General features: G+C 36.9%; 1 protein-coding gene across 3 annotated transcripts in view; it reads right to left on the reverse strand.

The window, feature by feature from the left end:
- Positions 1-2926, reverse strand: part of LOC131038929 (V-type proton ATPase subunit a1) — a 134429-nt gene extending 131503 nt beyond the window's left edge. The window contains exon 1 of one of the 3 annotated variants that reach the window (XM_057971532.2): positions 2494-2926. In XM_057971532.2, coding sequence (XP_057827515.1) covers positions 2494-2697 — 204 coding nt within the window. In that variant the 5' untranslated portion in view covers positions 2698-2926. The remainder of the gene's footprint in view (positions 1-2493) is intronic. The other 2 variants (XM_057971531.2, XM_057971533.1) reach the window with 2 other exon arrangements.
- Between the last annotated feature and the right edge of the window lie 15833 nt (positions 2927-18759).

Consider the following 18759-nt stretch of genomic DNA (forward strand, 5'->3'; position numbering starts at 1 on the left):
TCAGCAAAATAGGTCCTCAATTGCATATTAGCTCAACATATCTAGCCTTATGTATGAATTTAATATAAATTCTGTTTATGATTGATGACTTGAATGAAAAATTTTAAGATAAACCTTGTGTGAATTAGGTCCCACATCATCCCAAAGTATTTTGTAAAATTTGAATGGGAAACCATCACAACTAGTCACCTTATCATTGGCAATGCTAAGAATGGCCAAATGGAGGTCCTCCTGAGAAAGGATTTTGTTGTAAGCCCTTAGTTGAGTGGAATAAAGAATACGAAGGGCTACATCCAAACACTGCTCAAGTGCCACCTTATAAGCATATGAAGGATCTTGGCTTTGAAAACATTTTTGTACAGTTGAAAAAGGCCATTAAAAATCTTGAGATGCTCTAAAATGTGCTTATTTGCTTCCCTGATAGCATCTTTTGGGCTATATTACATGCATGCAAGGCTTGGAAAAATCCTTGGAAGCTTTATTGCCAAAATTCAACCAATGAAGTCTAAATTTGATTTGAGTTAATTTGGTTGTCTATCATCAACAACCTACACCTAGTGGCAAAGTTTTGCCACCTAAAGTTGCAAGGGTTTGTGGAAGGGCACCACTTCAAGCTAAGAAAAGAGCCAGTTGAGCCCTAAAGACATGGCCACATAAGACTTGTGGCCAATTCCAGCCAATAGCAGCCTTAGATCCTCAACATCAGGCAGTGCAAGTGATGGCATCATGTCACACTTCAAACATGGCACTGGGTTCCAAACACGTTTGATATGAGCAAGCATGGGCCAATGTTTAAGCAATGACATGTTCAAGAACAACTGTGTTTTCTCAATTTTGGGCTCCTGAAGACCCCACTCCACCCAAAAACAGATTAGGGAGTATTCAAAAAGTGGAATATCCAGCATGTGCTCAACCGGAAGAGTACAATAGCTAGTAAAAGAGAAATATAATCGTGTGGAATAATTGAACAATCAAGTGACTTCATTACTCTTTCCACCAACCACACAAGTTGGACCAAGTGTAACATACCAAAGATGTAGTTTGGTGGCCAAGATGAAAGACCAAACTGTTGTGCATATAAAACCATGACTCCCTCTCACCAGCTGCCCATCTCATTGGGAGGACACCTTGTTTGTCTAACACCATCTCAACCATATTATAGTCAACAATTCAGACCCACTAAGCCTCAAGGAATTCATCTACAAGCCACCACCCAAGAAGGTTCTTTTCAACTGCATCATTCAAGGCATAGATATTGACAATCCTAACAACTTTGTTGTTGATGTTGTCAATTTTCACTACAATAGGGCATCCAACAACTCCGATATGAATGAGCTGGGTTAGCATGATGATAATGTGGCACAACCATGTTCACATATATAGAGAATATGGCCCTTGCTTACCAGATATCCTATTACAACTAATTACCAATCCAAAAATAACCATCCCAGCAAATTCTCAGGTAGAAAAAAAAAATTGCTCATTTGTTTTAGAACATTGTCTATAACATCTTATTTATGCAGCATTGCCATCCTTCAAGCACAAAAAAGTTCAATTTTATTTCATTTAAATTCAATTTCTTATTTTTTTTCTTTTACTGATTTTAACACTTGTTTTGGTGAATAAGTTATGAAACCGGACAGAGAGTGTGCCTACAAAGGAGTCAACTACCAATGGAAAAAGAGACTCAATCTTGTCATCGGTTCTGGTAAAGCCATTCAAAATCAATTTCATTTTTTACTGCATTATATCGGCTCCTAATTCTAGCAGACACAGTGACGTTGTCATGAAATGACTATATAAAACATTTGAGCATGACCCATGTTTACAAATTCTAAGAATGCGATTAAGCTTGCCCCATACCACGATAATTGCAAACAATAACCTCGCTTAAATTTAACCAAAAGAGAAAAAATTCCAATTCCATTGTTCAAACATCACGACTAAAGAATCTAAAAAATTCAACCCTCCAAATTCTCATAGGGACATCTTTAATGTCCCAATTATTTTAATTGTTTGTCTATTCCACGAATTTTTGAAGCACTACCCCACGTTGAGCACAAAATAATTATTAATAATCCCACTAATTTCATTTTAGTCTGCAATAAGTCCGCTAATAACTCTACCATTCATATGGTGGTGTTGTTCTGTAACCTGCAGGAACGTAATGTTCCAAACTTAACCTAGGCAGTATCAATTCCAAATAACAACTAGCACAAGATTTACGAAGAAAAAAAATCGCAATTCCGTTTTACATGCAACAAACAAACCAAGATCCAAGGAGAAAACAGCAATTCTAATAAATTCTCATACGGACATCACTTTCTTTATCGAGACAATTTACAAATATTCTCAAGGGAAACCAGTTTTCTGTAGAACTACCCTCCTCGATGGATACAATATTCAAATTTTATTCCATTAAATATGCAATTTCATTTTTCGGATCCAGGAGGAGAAAATTAATTAATAAAACAATGAGGAGATCCAACTTACATTCTTGAATTGCAAGCAGCCGAGTTCTCCCAAGTAAGTAATTGACCTATGGGCAGACTCCACAGGGATAATTAACTGCACCATATTCATTTCCTCTGAACGAAATTGCTCTACTGCAGGTAAATTCTCGAGAAAACTCATTCTATATCGCCCTCCAGCTACATTGGACCCCCTACCACGCGGATCCAGTATTTCAAACGCCATTGAAGAAAACCTGTAAAATCAATCCTAACCAATCTAGAACAGAAATGGATTTGAGTCTTTGAGGTTTCAGTCGGGATTTGATCCCAGGAAGGGCGAAGGCTTCGCTACCTCTATGGCAATTTTCATTGTGTATTTATACTATAAGATTTGTGTTTTGCGTTCTGTTGCTTGGTGGCCATTTTTAAATGAGCGTGAGCACAAAATTTTCCTGCGTGGATTCTTTTATTTCATTGCTTGTCTTATTCAGAATTGTTTAATAGGACTAAATTAAGGTCAAATGAATTAATAATATATTTTCATTCGATGGATCCGTTTGTGATGGAGAAATGCAATTAGTAGTTTTGTATTGAATAAAGTTAGTGAGGTTATAGTGAGGGTAATATTTGAGTTTGTTTAGATTTGATAGCTTCATGTTACACTACATTGTTTCAAATATTAGTTATTTGTTCATTTCAATTGGTAATAGTGGATAGAGTTGTCAAAAGAATTAATATATTTTATTTTAATTAGTAAAGATATTGTAAAGAAATGAAATATCTTTTTGTATAAGATTTTGAAATAAATTAATTAATAAATATTAACAAACAGATATGTAGAATAAAAGTTAGAGATTGATTAAGATTTTAAAATAAATTTTCAGAATATTAAATATAGAAATTTTGTTAGAAATTTAATGTAAATATTTTGTGACATATGTTATAAAGTGATTCATTGTAGTGTAGTAAATATGGCGATTCCTAAACAAATGTTTTAGAATTTGTAAAATTATTGTCTATCACAATGGGTCATGTTCATGACTATAGAAGTGACTTGTGCAACTAAAAAAAGCTTATAATTGTAAATTTAATCCCTTGCTTAAAGCTAGTCTCTATAAAAAAAAACTATGCTCTTCATCAACTCATCTTAATCATTGTTTGTGTTTATGCATAAAAGTTATTAGGTGTGATCAAGACCAAAAATATGTTTCCCTTTGGTCAAACCCCTAAAATACCAATTTAATGGCTTTGTATAAAGATTGATAATAATAATAAGCATTAATGCAGTATACCTAGGATACTATGTAGATATCAATGGTATAAATATAATGTAATAAATAATAAAGCATTTATTGCTAAGCGTAAGATGTGCATTGAATATTTGCAAGATGTTCTAAATGAAATAGGCTTTGTCCTTAAATATGACACCCTAACATGCAACTTAACATGTATAATCTTTCAAATCAACTCAAAATGACTAAATAGAGGGATATTTTAGGCTAGGCCTAAGATTTTAGATTTGGAATTTATAATATCAAGGGTCATTTTCATAAATTGCACACCTAACGAGGATTGTTGGCATCCCTGTGAAACTCAATATATGTGTCTCTTATTAATATTCTTTTGTTAGTCGATTCTCGCATTTGTCTACAAATTCATTTAAACTCATGGTACTTCTAGTTTGTCTACAAAATTTTATCCAACCATCGCATTTTCTAAGAATGATTATGAAGGGAAAACATGGTCACATCAAGCTCAAGTGAGGAATAAATAATTATGATCTTCATCGACAAATTAAAGAAGAGAGAATAGATCAACAATCGAGAAAAACTACCTAGTGGGGAAGAGGTCTAAGAAAATCCAGTCATCTTTCTTAAAAGAAGATTAAAATAGAAGAAAAACGTACTTTTAACTTCAAGGAAATAGAAAAAAGCTAATTAAAGCATACCAAGGCATATAAAGGGTCCTAGAAAAGTGTAATTTGCACTTATATTTAAAGGACTTAAATTAAAATGGGGTGCACATTTGGAGTGTTTGTCACTTTAAGACTCTACCAAAGAATTCAAGATGGTAAATAATTTAGTAAACTACACCCAACAAGTTACAAGTAGGATAGTGTTAAGTAATTGACATCAAACATGAGGGAGGTTTTGTTGGATGAAAATTTTGTAAATTCGACGAGGCTTACAAAATGTGGATTTTCACCACAGTGTGTGAGACAATACATCTCAGAAGACAAGATATCATCTCTCCTATTTATAAGGGAAAGCTCCCCCTTTCTACTGCAATCTATATATATTCTTAATTTACCTGATAACTTTACACTAATTTCAAGGCGATACAATAACTTAGTTCTCTTTTTTTTAGAACAAGTATTTCTCTAATTCTCTATATAGAATAGAGCAACAAAACAATTTTAACTTGTTGTAATCTTAAAAATATATGCTAACTGGAAGCAAAGTGTCAATGAAAGCGTAAAGTCTTTCGTTGCTTCCTTTTCTGAAAATGACTTAAGAGACGAGTCTTTTTTATATAAAGAGCTCAAAGTATCCTTCAAATACTCAAATCCTATCAATCATTGTAACCCAAATATTGATATATTGTAAGCACAAAGTCTCCCTGTAATGTGGAAAAATGGTGAATGATGGATCAAGAGGAAAACTACCCTTTCCCTCCAAGGAGAGATGAGAGTTTCACTATTGATTACCCTTCAAACATTTTTCACCAAATTACATTTGGAAGAGGAGAGGAGAAATCACTGGATTCAACCTTCAAAGATGAAGATTGAATTATGAATGATGAAGATTGAATTCTAAATGAAATGGAAATGATAAGTTGATCCCATCTTCCTTATTTGAAATGGAAAGGAATTGATTAAATTATGTAGTGCAAAAGTGACAAAGAATTGATTATAACTTGAGATCGGAATATGGGATGAAGTTGTGCACCTGGATCTAGCAGTAATATGTCGAGACAAAGTCATCCTGTGAATTTGAGGAAAAGTTGCACACGGTCCTCCGAAAACTCCACAAAACGAAAAGGGTTTTTCTGCCTCTACAAATGGAGCCCAATTCTGAAAGTACAATTACGCACTTGCAACCTACACATAGAAAAGAGAGGAAAATGGGTTGGGATTGGGGGTTTGCCTTTAGGTCAAACCCCAGTTTTAGAATTAACCAAGTAATGAAAGAAAGTACTTGCAAGTAGCTGTAAATGAAAGACTAAATTGTAAATCACCTCAAGGGAGGTTGTGATAGCAATGCTGATAGAAACGCTTGTGTGGAATCGAATGTTGGAATCAATCTCCTCTTCAATGGTTGAATCCTTGACTTGAATGCAACACCTAGCCTTGAAGGGAGACTTGAGAATGCTCAATGTTGGAAAAGAATGCTTGAATGTTGGAATGCTCGATCGCTTATGCAACATGACCTTATCCAACTTTGACCTATCCAACCTATGCAAATGAGAGGATGAATGTCCCTTAAATACATGTTAGTGGATTTAATTTTCGTCACAGGCCGACATCGGGGGAGTTTCCCTCCCAATGCACAACCAACAATGCAACCTTAGGAAGGGTCCTGCCCCGAAATAGGGCAGGGATAGGGGTGCCACGCCCCTGTCCTGGGAGGACAAGGGTGCCACTCCCCTATCCTACCCCTTTCTCCAGGGCAAAGTGCGGACAGGGTGATGCAAAGGCCAAGAAAGAAGTTGTTTCTAAGGGTTGAGAAATCTCCAGTCTCCAATCAGGCTAGAGGATTCGATCTCGCGTACATGAGGACCCTAATGTAATCAAAAATTGCTAGGGTCACAATTTTATGACACTACACTCCCAAATATATCACAAAAGATTTCCACTCTAATAAGATAACTTAACAAAGCACATAGTCTTCACCTTGTTATCCACTTAATACATTTTTTTAAATAAGATATCATAACACAAAGTCTACAATATTTTACGTTATCTCTTTCAACTCAAATACTTTTCACAAAGAAATATATAATCTCAAAGAAAGTAGAAAAGAATGGCATAAGAACATTCCCTCACACAATAGAGTAGTCCCAAAACAAAGATTGGGTGCAACTTCTTTTCTTCTTTGATTAAACTTCTTGAATACACTACAAGCTCAAAAGATGTTTCAACGTATTAGCCAAAATATGTTTATTACAAAAAGATCCCTCATATATATAGAAGAGGGATGATGCACACAATCAGGGAAAAGTTACAACTAATTGTGACTAAATCAAGGTAGAAACATATATTTGACTTAGGACACGTGCAATCCTACATGTTTACTAGTGCATACATAGAATGACACATGAGATGTCGATAGCTTATTCAAAATGACACTAAGAAAGCATAAAATAATCTAAGCATAATTATCTTCATGTTGATCTCGTTCCTAGAATTGTTCAAACTTTTGTAGAGAATTTTTCATTTGGACTCCATCGGGTCCCTGAGTATGACCGGTGATGACCTTGACCCGTGTAATAGAATCTCCCAAATCAATGCAACATTTCTTATGTTTCTTCAAGAGAGAATCCAAGAAATCCATAATGAACTGGAGATCAACCAACTTTTCTATAGAGGACAATGAAAAGTTCTCTCTCTCAATTTCAGCAATTAGCAACAAACTAAATTCTTTGATGATTTCATCAACATCAAAAACTCTCTGATTTTCATCTAAGAAAGTGAAAGGAATTTTCAATACTTTATCAACAATCTCTTTCTTTCTATCCATACATTCCTTCTGAACATTTCTTGGGTCTTTGATAAGTCGCTCCAGAGTATTCATTGATGTTCCAATGCTTCTTATTGCTCAACATACATATTTCGAGAAGGAATGACACCCTTTTCTACAAGAACATCTAAGTTGAAATCTTCAAGTTTCAACCATGTATCAAAGTCCTTCTCTTGTGTTTCCAACTCTTGGGAGAAGAGTTTTATAGCTTTGTCCACCTCAATTTTCACAGTGTCAAGATTCTTAACTATGGTGATAGCTAAAATTAGGAGTCGTGCTCCTTGATTGATCATTCTATCCATCCATTCACCCATTGCTCTGATATGTGAAGTTTCTTGCTCGTCTCTCTTTTGACCTGTTCATCCAATGATGAAGTCACTAGTTCAATTGCTTCAGGGGACTTGGTCACCTTGATTAGAACAATAGTGAGTTGTTCAACCTGTCCTTTAAGTTTATCTTGCTTGATTTTGTCCTCATCATAGATCTATCAATGAGAGCATCTAACATTGTTTGAATATCTCCTTTGACAAAGTCATGAGTTTGCTTACCCAAATCAACCCTAGTAATAGTATAATCTAAGTCCTAAATTTGATCAATGTCCTTATCAGCAGGAGGAATGGCAATCTCTGCATATTTTTTCTTAGCCTTGTCTGTGTTTATCCTTGATAAGGTCTTAGCTTTCTTGTTAGTCTTAGGTTTGGTGGAAATGAGCTTACTGAAATCAAAATCATGTAGAGAAATGACTTGTTTCTTCCTCTTAGGAGCGTTGGAGAACAACCATGGTGGTAAGGAAGAATCATCATCAACACCTGTGACTAAAGCTTGAGAGGGATTTGTTTGTTCTTGAGAAGTAGTAGCCACAATAGGTGAAGTTGTAGTAACAACGATGGGAGGATTTTCCAGAGATGACTCATTAGGTCTAGGACTAGCCTCTATCATAAATTTGTCAAAGTCATCTAGCATGGTGGCTAACACTTCAGACAAATTTGGAAAGGTGGAGAAAACATTCTTAATATTGTCATGAGGGGTGTCCAAGGTAGACTCATCGGTACTAGTGGAAGGAATATGAACAACTGTATTAAGAGTAATATAAGTTACAGTGGATCCAAAACATTCAGAATTAATGGTAGAAACAAGAGCATGAATCATGGTTGAGGAAGAAAGAGATACCTGGGGAAGGGACTCGTGGGAATTATCTGATTGAGAAGTCTTGGAAGATAGTGGTAATCCATCTTCTTCATATCATCATCATGCTATTCATTATCCTCCTCCTCACCTTCAAGTTGATCAACATCAATGGGATTTAGATCAAAAGGTTCACCATCCAAATGCTCACCTTATACCTCAGGCTCTTTCGCCTCCTGAACACTTGAAATGGATGGTTCTCCTTGGACTTTTCCTTCGTTATCCCCAACTATGAATTTCTACTTTGGAACCTTCTGAGGAGTAGCAAGATCTTGTTTGTTCTACTTTTTACCAATAGGTCTAGCAGTGTTATCATCAATACTAGTAGAGAAAGGCTTCAACTAGATTTCTTTGCTATAAATCCAAACATTAGTATTTGCAAGAATACTTTGGAATCTTTATTTGATGGATGTAGCCTCTATCCATGACCATTGAATGAGTGGAAAGGGTGTTGAAGAAAAATTCTTTTCTACATAGAAAAGATCTAGAATATTACCATCATCTTCAAGATAATCTGGGATATCTGCAAGATCAAGCTCTCTGATTTGGTCAACTGTGAGCTAGCAATAATCAAATTTCCTAATATTGTGCTCTATCCTACAACCAATGCAAATGTCTTCAATGCGATGTACATGGACATATGCTTTATTCAATGTATTCCTCTTTCCTCTATAATTAAAATCTCTCCTCACCTTGAAGAATCTCACAGTTACTCTTCTCATTTATTCTTCCATTGCCCTTGCCTTGAAGATTGATTTGATAGAGCATCCACCAATAGTCAATGAGAACTTTAAACCTGTATTAGATGAACCAGATTGTGCTCCATGTACTACCACCATTTGATGAGCTAAATCTATCAAGACAATTTTATCTGATGGATACCTTGGGAGCATAAAAGGTTCACCATTAAAGCATCCCACCCTAAGGTAGGTGAAGATACGGAACTGTAGGAACATACATCCGTACTAATTCACTACTTCCCATGCATGATATGATACTCTTTTATTGTATACATATTTGTTTAGCATGCACATGTGATAGCCAAAGAATGCATCATTCACCCTTCGAAAATGATGAAAACTATTCTTCAATACCAATTGGGAATAGTATTCATACACAACGACTTGCCTTTTGTCTCCTGATGTAGACAAACCTGGTAAATGCCTCATAGAAGCCATTATGTACACCAAATAAGATGTCATGTATAACTTGGGGGTAGTTAGTACCTTAGTTATATGCTCACATATGGCATCACTTGTTTGCTTGCCCCAAAATATCTTCTCCTTATTTTGCCTAATGAGATGGATGTATTGATACATCCATTCATAATAGGTATTTGAAGTAGGAAGTCCCTTCACCCTGCTTATAAAAGTAACCAGACATTGACCTCTTCAATAAGATCACTTTTGTGAAAGGTTTTTGGTGTTAGGGTTTCAAGCAGATCTGAAGCAAATATGAACTAACAATTATATGCAGACTTAAATACAAAAGATAAAGAAATAAAATAGGACACAGATAACATAGAGATTTAACATGGTTCACCCTGAATGGGTTACGTCCACCATACACAACCGTCCAATCTTTCTTATTATCCAGCAAAAAAAGTACATCAACCTTACAATGCCTTAAGCATCCCAGCCGCTTGTAACATGCGTTTTTAGGGCAAAAACTAAGTCAACCTTTTTAAGGATTTATTACAAGATACGTGTTGAGTGTACAGTACTTTGTTGATCAGTCGCCACATTTCAACATTTGGCCACTTGGCAATTGTAGGTCTTGAGGTCTTTAACCAATTGTCGTTCATATTCTTTCTACACTTATCTGAATTCCTTTCATGGTAAGCATGTGTCGATTGCATGGTGATATTAGAATACTTTTCAATGTTTGGACACTTGAAGATAGTGTCAAATAAGTCTTCATCAAACCTGATTATCTTCTTGCCACTAGTATCCTTCACGCTTCTGCTAACAGGATCAAAATGATTTGCAGTCGCGAGAACAAATTTAGGATCTTGAGTGGACATTGGGAATGTTGAGACCAGATGAATACCATTATTTATAGTAGGCTTCATCTTATAGTATGAGGGTGGATGTTGAATCCTCTTGAGAAATTCTACTAGGTCCACATGACCTATTTCAATATCCCTTATATGATCAATATTTGAGGATACAAATGAAGGTGGGAAGACTGGATGTGAATCTTGATTCTTTAATTTCATGGTCTTCTTGCTTGGAGATGGCTCTATCATCTGTACAAGAATAACATTGTAGCATATAGAAATCATCAATACTTGAGAAGAACAATCATCAATTATTTTGATCATTTGAACTAAACAAGATCATGCAGTTACAAAAACCCTCATTGTATCATGGTAGAACAAGTGTAAATTAGGCCTACGAACCCTACTTATATGTGTGTGTAATTAGTGTAATTCGAGTTCATGGGCTCAATTTACACATAAGGTTAAGTGTGTCTCAAAGGTGTAGTCCACGTTCATATTTAATGTACCCGAGGCAATTAGCTCACAAAACCCCTCCGACAAGGTGAGAAGACCACAAAGAAGGCATATGGTGGTGTTTGTGCCAGTCGTACAGTGAGGTTGTGCCAAGCCGTACGATATGTATGGTCTATGATGATACGGTTGGTGATGGGTGTACAGCTGGGTGTCCAGTGGTGTTGGTCGTACAGTGGTGCTAGGTCGTATGGTGAGTGATTGTCCATCGAGTCCCACCCCTCAAGCCCTCCAAACTTTGGCAGTTCGGTATTGCATGGAGGAAGGGTAATGGGAGGAATTATTAATATTCTAGACACAAGAGACTCTATTTTCAGAATGGAAATTTGCATATGCAAGAGAAATTATATTGATAATGTATGCACAACAGATTACTGAATAGAAGCAGAATAGGGTGAGGAGTTACTCCCACCAAAACTGCAGATGCCAAGTAGGGAGGATCTTCCACCTCCGAAATGGCTGACAACTGAATTCCAACTGGAATTCGCACATACAAGGAAAATACCAAATTTGCCTACCTACAACAATGACTAACTCGGCCATATATATAGGCCCCTGGAAAGTTTCCCGAAGGGTTACAAATGGGCCAACACCAAAAAAATTATAACTAACTAATTAAAAAAAAGGGCCCGAAATATATTATTAAATACGAGGTCATACAATAAATTATTTAAATTGACTATTTAATTATATCGGGGACATTACAGTCCTCCCAACCCAAAAATTGCTTTCCCTCAAGCAATTGCAGACTCTGATGCTCCTCGATCTGTTCGCTCTCCCAAATGATGTCATCATGTCTGAAGATTGCCTCCATCCATCTAGCTGAAATTTACCTCACGCCACCATTGGAAATTCCCCTTAGTACCACCTTCTTGCCATCCACTTCGAATGATAATTCCATCTTCTTGAAGCTTTGTGTGTACACTTGTCAAGGGTCTCCATCTATCGAATGCCCAAGTTGACATTTGTATCATCCAAATCAATCACGAAGAAATCGTGGTTCCCCATGGTGATGATGAGTTATGGAACCAGATGAGTACATGACAATAGATTTCCTCCCACCACCTTGACTTCGAACCCTTCATGATCTTCTGTATGCTAACACCTCCTGGTGATGAGTCGATAGAGTTGAGAGTGGCCCCACTGTCCAACATGACTATGACTAGTTACCCTAGGAGTGTACCGCAAACCCAAAACACACTGCATTCTGGAGTGCTGGTCGGAGCGGCAATGGCACCTCCCCTACGGACCAGAGTGTAAATTCTCCATACATGATTTATGTTTTCCTTAGCCTTCCCCGTGCTTTGTTGACCATCTTCCTCATTCTCTTCTTCATTGTCAGACACCACTTCAATGCTTAAGCATCGGTGCCCTGGTTCCCATGACTCCTTGCAAGTAAAGCAGAGTTTCCTTCTCCTAAGTTTTTGCCTTGTGGCTTCTTTTGGGCTAGGGGTGGTTTGTCATCCGAGTAACTCTCAGAGGAAGAATATGAGGTAGTCATGTCACACGCCTTCTTAATCACTTTAGAGAGTGTGATGGGGTTGAACCCTTTCACCCAACCCTTCAATAGTTCCATCAACCCGTCCATGAATAAGACCACCAATCTCCTCTCCGAGATACTTGTTACCAACACGGATAGTCTCTAGAATTATGTAATGTAACTGTCCACCAGTCCAGATTGCTTCAGTTGAGCCAACTCTTTGAAGTTGAGTTCAGGATCTCTTCCGTCAAAATGGTCTATAAGCCTCTCCATGAATGGCATATGAAGTTATCTGATCGTGGTCGAGGGTGACCATTCCATGATGCCACCATTCGTGAGCAACTCCTTCCAGGTGAAGTGCAACAAATTTGAGAGCCTCATCTTCACGCATCAGGTTAAGTTGGAAATAGGTATCTGTTTTTTGTATCCAATCTCGTGTCGAGGTTTCTCTAGTCCCATCAAAAGGTGACAAATTAATCTTACCAACCTTTTGTTTGATATCATTGTTATAGTAGCCATAGTAGCCACAACTTCTGCTGCCTGAGTATTTCATCTAGAGATTGACATAATCCTTAAAGGATATGTATCCCTCGAGGTTTGCATCCCTCCAATCTTGATTCAATTGTGCTTACAATTCCTGGAAAGTGGGTTCTTGCTCCCTACGCAGTGCTTCAGTTCTTTGGGGAAAAGTTGGCATCAACGGTCAGGAATTTGAACGTTGTGGGATTGACCTTCCAGTTATTGAATTATCGCTCCCTCCATTTGTTTTTCCCGATTCCAATTGACTCAATGTATCTTCCATGAGTTTTTGTCGTTGTTTCCCTCTGATCATTATTTCCTTGAGTTGAGCTTGGCTTCTGGTTAGCTCCCTTAATAGAGCCATAACTTCCTTGGCAGGATTATGTGGTTCCCCCATTCTATCGGCAAAATGGTACCTGCTTCTGGTGTACACCTGCATCTACTACCCGACAAGCTGGCAAAATCACTAGCTCTGATACCACTGTAATGTACCCGAGGTAATCAACTCACAAAACCCCCTTCAGCAAGGTGCGAAGACCACAGAGAAGGCATACAATGGTGTTTGTGCCAACCGTATGGCGAGGTTGTGCCAAGTCGTACGATAAGTACTGTCTTTGACCGTAAAGTTGGTGATGGGTGTACAACTGGGCGTACGGTGGTGTTGGTCATATGGTGGTGTTGGGTCGTATGGTGAGTGATTGTCCATCAAGTCCCACCCCTTGAGCCTTCCAAACTTCGGCAGTTCGGTATTGCACAAAGCAAGGGTAATGGGATGAATTATTAATATTCCAAACACAAGAGACTCTATTTTCAGAACGAAAATTTGCACATGCAAGAGAAATTATATTGATAATGTACGCACAACAGATTACCGAATAGAAGCAGAATAGGGTGAGGAGTTACTCCCATGGAAACGACAGATGCCAAGTAAGGAGGATCTTCCACCTCCAAAAATGACTAACAACTGAATTCCAACGAGAATTCACACATACAAGGAAAATACCAAATTCGCCTACCGACAACGGTGACTAACTCAGGCATATATATAGGCTCCAGGAAGTTTCCCGAAGGGTTACAAACGGGTCGACACCAAAAAAATTATAACTAACTAATTAATAAAAAGGCCTAAAATATATTATTAAATACAGGGCCATACAATAAATTATTTCAATTGACTATTTAATTATATCAGGGACATTACATCGTAGACCTGAACTACACTTAAAAAAATAAAAACAAAGGCTAGGTGTAGTTTGGATATATGAACCCAAACTACACTTAGGAAAAACATATTCTTGGTGTTGATTGGATCTATAGGTCTGAACTACACCTAAACAGTGCTTTTGATAGACCAAGTGTAGGTTAGACCTATTGGCCCTTCATACACCATGTAAGGGAGGAGCGAGGTTGTGAAGTTCGGGTTTGTAAACGCAGACACCACCACGGAATGGTGTGGTTCGAATTTACAAACCTGAACTTCACCAAACACATTTTGTAAAGGTATATGAACATAATGTTATTCGAGTTCATCGAACCAAACAACACCAAGCCAGTGGTGTTGTTCGGGATGAAAAACCTGAACTTCACCACTACGACAAAGGATAAAACAAATGATATTGTTCAGGTTTATAGACTCAAACAACACCATGTGAACGATGTTGTTGGGCCCAATAAAGTTGAACAGTATCACTCACATGGCATATGATGCAGAGTAAGGTGGTATTGAGTTTATGAACCCGAATACCACCCACAAATGATGGAATTTAGATTCATAAACCCGAATACCACTATGGGTAGGGCATAGAGAGGCAATAAAAAGATACGAAACTTGAAATACCATAAAAACAATGTGGTTTGGGTTTACAAACCCAACCACACCAATGGGAGACATAGATGCAATTCAAAAACAAAACACCCTAGCTAGGGCACAAAACAAAGAAGAGTCGAGGAAAAACCATAAGAAAAAAGGAACGTACCAATAAAATAAAGAGAAATCCTACAAATCGAAGGAAAAGAATGCTCCACGTATTCACCTCAAGCAAAACAACAAATCAACAAGAATAAATACGAGCCAAAAAGACTTAAAATGAAATATAAGTCCTAAAACAAATTAGCAAAGGAGACATTAATTCCACATGAAGTGCAATTAATAGATGCAAAGCAGGTTCATGAACCCAATTTGAACTTATGGCTAGGTCGAGTTGCATTTTGGGTTCATGAACCTAATTTGCACCTAAGTGCAAAAGAAAACAAAGAGAAGGCGTAAATCGGACCTACGAACCCAATTTGCACCTAAAAAGTCAAAACGGTGTGAATCAGGTTTATAGGTCCGATTTTCACCTTGAACTTTTTAGGATAGGAACTTGCTAGTAAATCTAACACAATTACTGCACATGAGATGACAGTAACATCTTGAAATACGTGCATAGAGATTTTTAAGTACAAATGGGCCAAAAATTTGCAGGTCACCCCTAATTTTTTTATTTGGGGATAGCAGGTTTAAAACATCAAAAAAAGTACTCTTTATTATGGCAAAAGTCACCTATTATTCTACACAACTATAAAAAACGTGGCAATAACATCGATGATATTTTAAAATAGGCCAATTAAAATATGTTGATCCCTAAAGTTTACACCTATGAGGACACAACCTTATGGGAGGTCCAATGAATGGGGGACTAAATGTGCTTCCTTGGATAGCCTTCAAGATTTTAGAAATCAACTCTTGAATTTTCTTTTGGGAGGGAAAAGGGATAGAAAGAAACATAATAACAATTTTACATCTAAGGCAAAGCACCAAAGCTTTTTGCAATACTTTTAAAATCTACTTGCATAATAAGAAATATGCAACTTCTGAATCATAAGCACAAAACATCACTATCTCTTCATTATTAGAAAGAGAACAAAATGCATAAGGTCTTATAGACACAAAACATAATATCTAGATATTTATGGGAGAAGCATCTATTAAGGCTTGTCAGAATGCAAATTTCTCACATATTTCCAATCAATATCAATTTTTTAATTCCCAACTCACCAAATGACATGATATGATATCAAATTACAAACACTATAGACAACAAACAGAGTGTAACAAATGACTTGATAGTCCATACATTCAAATTGAAATCATAAGAGTTAAAAATTAAGACAAGCTATTCTACTCATAAATGACATAGAACTTTAAATCATTCAAAATAGGTGAACTAGGCACAGTCTAATATGCTTCCTTTCATTGATAGATAAGATAAAGCCAAAGTCTAAGTATATAGTTAAAGATGGTGAAACCTTAATACATAATGCTTCTGAGCTTAAATAGAACATGAATTATCTAACCACTAATAAAAATGCAATTGAAAGAGGCTATGCATATTTATTGTGTGTGAATGCCATCATGAAGATCATTGAAACCATTCTTGAACCCATCATTCCCTTTCTAGTATTTCCTCCTTGTGCACATGGTAGTGGTGCCACCTAGACTAATTCACCATCTTCAATGAAATGGCTTTAAAGATCATTACCTTCTTTTCCTCATTCTTCTATATTGTTAACTTACTTGCATGTTGGGCACATGGCACATGGGCAGAGCTCATTAAATCCTCATCTTTTCCTCCCTCTAAAAAACTTGCAAGGGTGACACTTGGCGACCTCCAAGGTGAGTGCCTCGAAAAATAAAACTTTATAATAAGAGTGTGTGAGGTTGACAAGTGGTAGTTTTGCATGCCTTAAGAGAGCTTTGGGTCATGGTATTGCAACAAATTATGTTAGGCCGCCAAGTGGCGTATCTTGGTGCGGGCTCATTGAAATTAGGATTTAGTCCCTAGGCTATAAAAAGTCAACATTAGGAAAAGATAAAGGTTGTAAACCTTAGAAAAATGATGACTTTAATGACAACCTTGGATTGATGTAAATGAATCTACATATTTGGTAACTCCTTAGGGGTTCTCAACCTACAGAGAAACAAACTCAAAACTCTGATTCACGAAAAAACTATGCGAGACAAAGGAAGAGCCAAGAAAATGAATTCATAATTCCTCAAGTGCAAATTGCAGTGGTGCCCTATCTGCCTAATATGGTTGAACGTGTTGTTGAAAACACCACAAGACTAAGAGTAGGGTGAATCTATCCATACCTTAAACCAATTTATCTTTAATCCCTTAAACTCAAAAGCACAATTATCTTAGCTTTGCAATAATGAAACATGAAACCACAAAACACAATACATAAGAGAGCACTGAAATTATGTGGAAAACCCTAAGCATGGAAAAACCACAATGTGAATAACTAATCGCAATGTTTTAGGCTCAAGGCCAAGCTAGCTCATTGCTCCTGATTTGGACTTGCAAGACCAAGGCACACAACCTGAGGGAAAGATACAATAGCCTTGCAATATTGAGATGCACATTCCTAGGACAAGATACAATGGGCTTCCATTATTGAATCTCACTTCTCTAAGGCAAGATACAGATTTATACAAGCTGCCAAAAGGACACACTATCTTTTGGTAGGTATATTAAAATGATGACTTGAAATGAACAAGATCTCCTACTCATGAAACTGCCCTTGAATCACTCTATCAAGCGAACAATATCATGGCAAACACAACTCACACATTCACTGTCTCAAAACTCTATCACACTAAAAGATATGATCATCAAAGAACATCACAAATTGAAATTTACACGTCTATTTCTCCACATATGCTTGTGCATAATTCACAATCAATTCATGCACCAATTCACACTTTTGCACACCTTCATATACTAACTTATTCATTAAAACCCTCGACTAGGTCAATCACAGGAATATACATAAATTTCACTAGGTCAACCATCGAGAGCAACTACACCAAATGTGGTCCACCCCAAGAGATAAAGGGGACCTAAATACATCAAAAGAAGTCTTTCAAAGTTGATTCCAATGAACCACACACACTAACACATCCCCCAAAGTTAGCAACTAACGTAACATGTAGATAAACAATAAAACACGTTAACCAGTCAACCCCAAAACATCATCCAATGCAAATTACTCACTATGGATCTTCACACGCTATGGTAAGACCCATAAAAACACCTTAACTCAACCTCCCATGCACATCTAAACCAAAAGCATATGATCCAAATAAGATAAACCAATTGAGACAGACAAAGACCAACACAACTAACTACACCGAACAACATAACTTCACTTGTTATTCAAACCAACTCCAAAAATATGATCTAGAACACCTCACAAACAATATTAAAATTTCCTCCAAGCTGCAACACATTAACCAACACTATAGAGCAATGTGGAGCACTCTTTGAACCAGTCTTGACATACAACCTCGGCGTCAGCAAACTATAATAACCAACTTCAACACCTGAGCAACTGAGAACCTAAAAACATGATAGTGCAACATCCACTGAACATTGACATTAAATTTAAAACCACAAGTCATTATCTTCAAAATTTGGAGGAATGCGAAGCAGTCTTCCATAAATATTTCAAATACTCTTTCTTGCATATTGTGGCTTCCAATACTATCACCTTCTTGAAACACCCCATTCTCACTCAACATTACCTCTAGCCAACATAACAACATCCAAACACTCATTTTTGGACTGTACCATAGGCAATAAACAAATAGACAATAATGACCACAACTGCACTGAAGGCATGACTAGAACTTCTCCTTCACCTTTGTCACCACTACACACAATCATAGACAACACAAACTCATCTTCACTTGTGGCATAAATGACAACACTGGACAAGTTTGACATCAATGACATCACACTCATATTTGCAACAATCTCCTGCTTTGTCATTGATGGTATCACTTGTACCCCCAAAATAAAACTTCCCCTTTGACATCAAGGACAAAGG

The sequence above is a fragment of the Cryptomeria japonica genome, chromosome 3 (genome assembly GCF_030272615.1).
Source record: "Cryptomeria japonica chromosome 3, Sugi_1.0, whole genome shotgun sequence".
Lineage (NCBI taxonomy): Eukaryota > Viridiplantae > Streptophyta > Pinopsida > Cupressales > Cupressaceae > Cryptomeria > Cryptomeria japonica.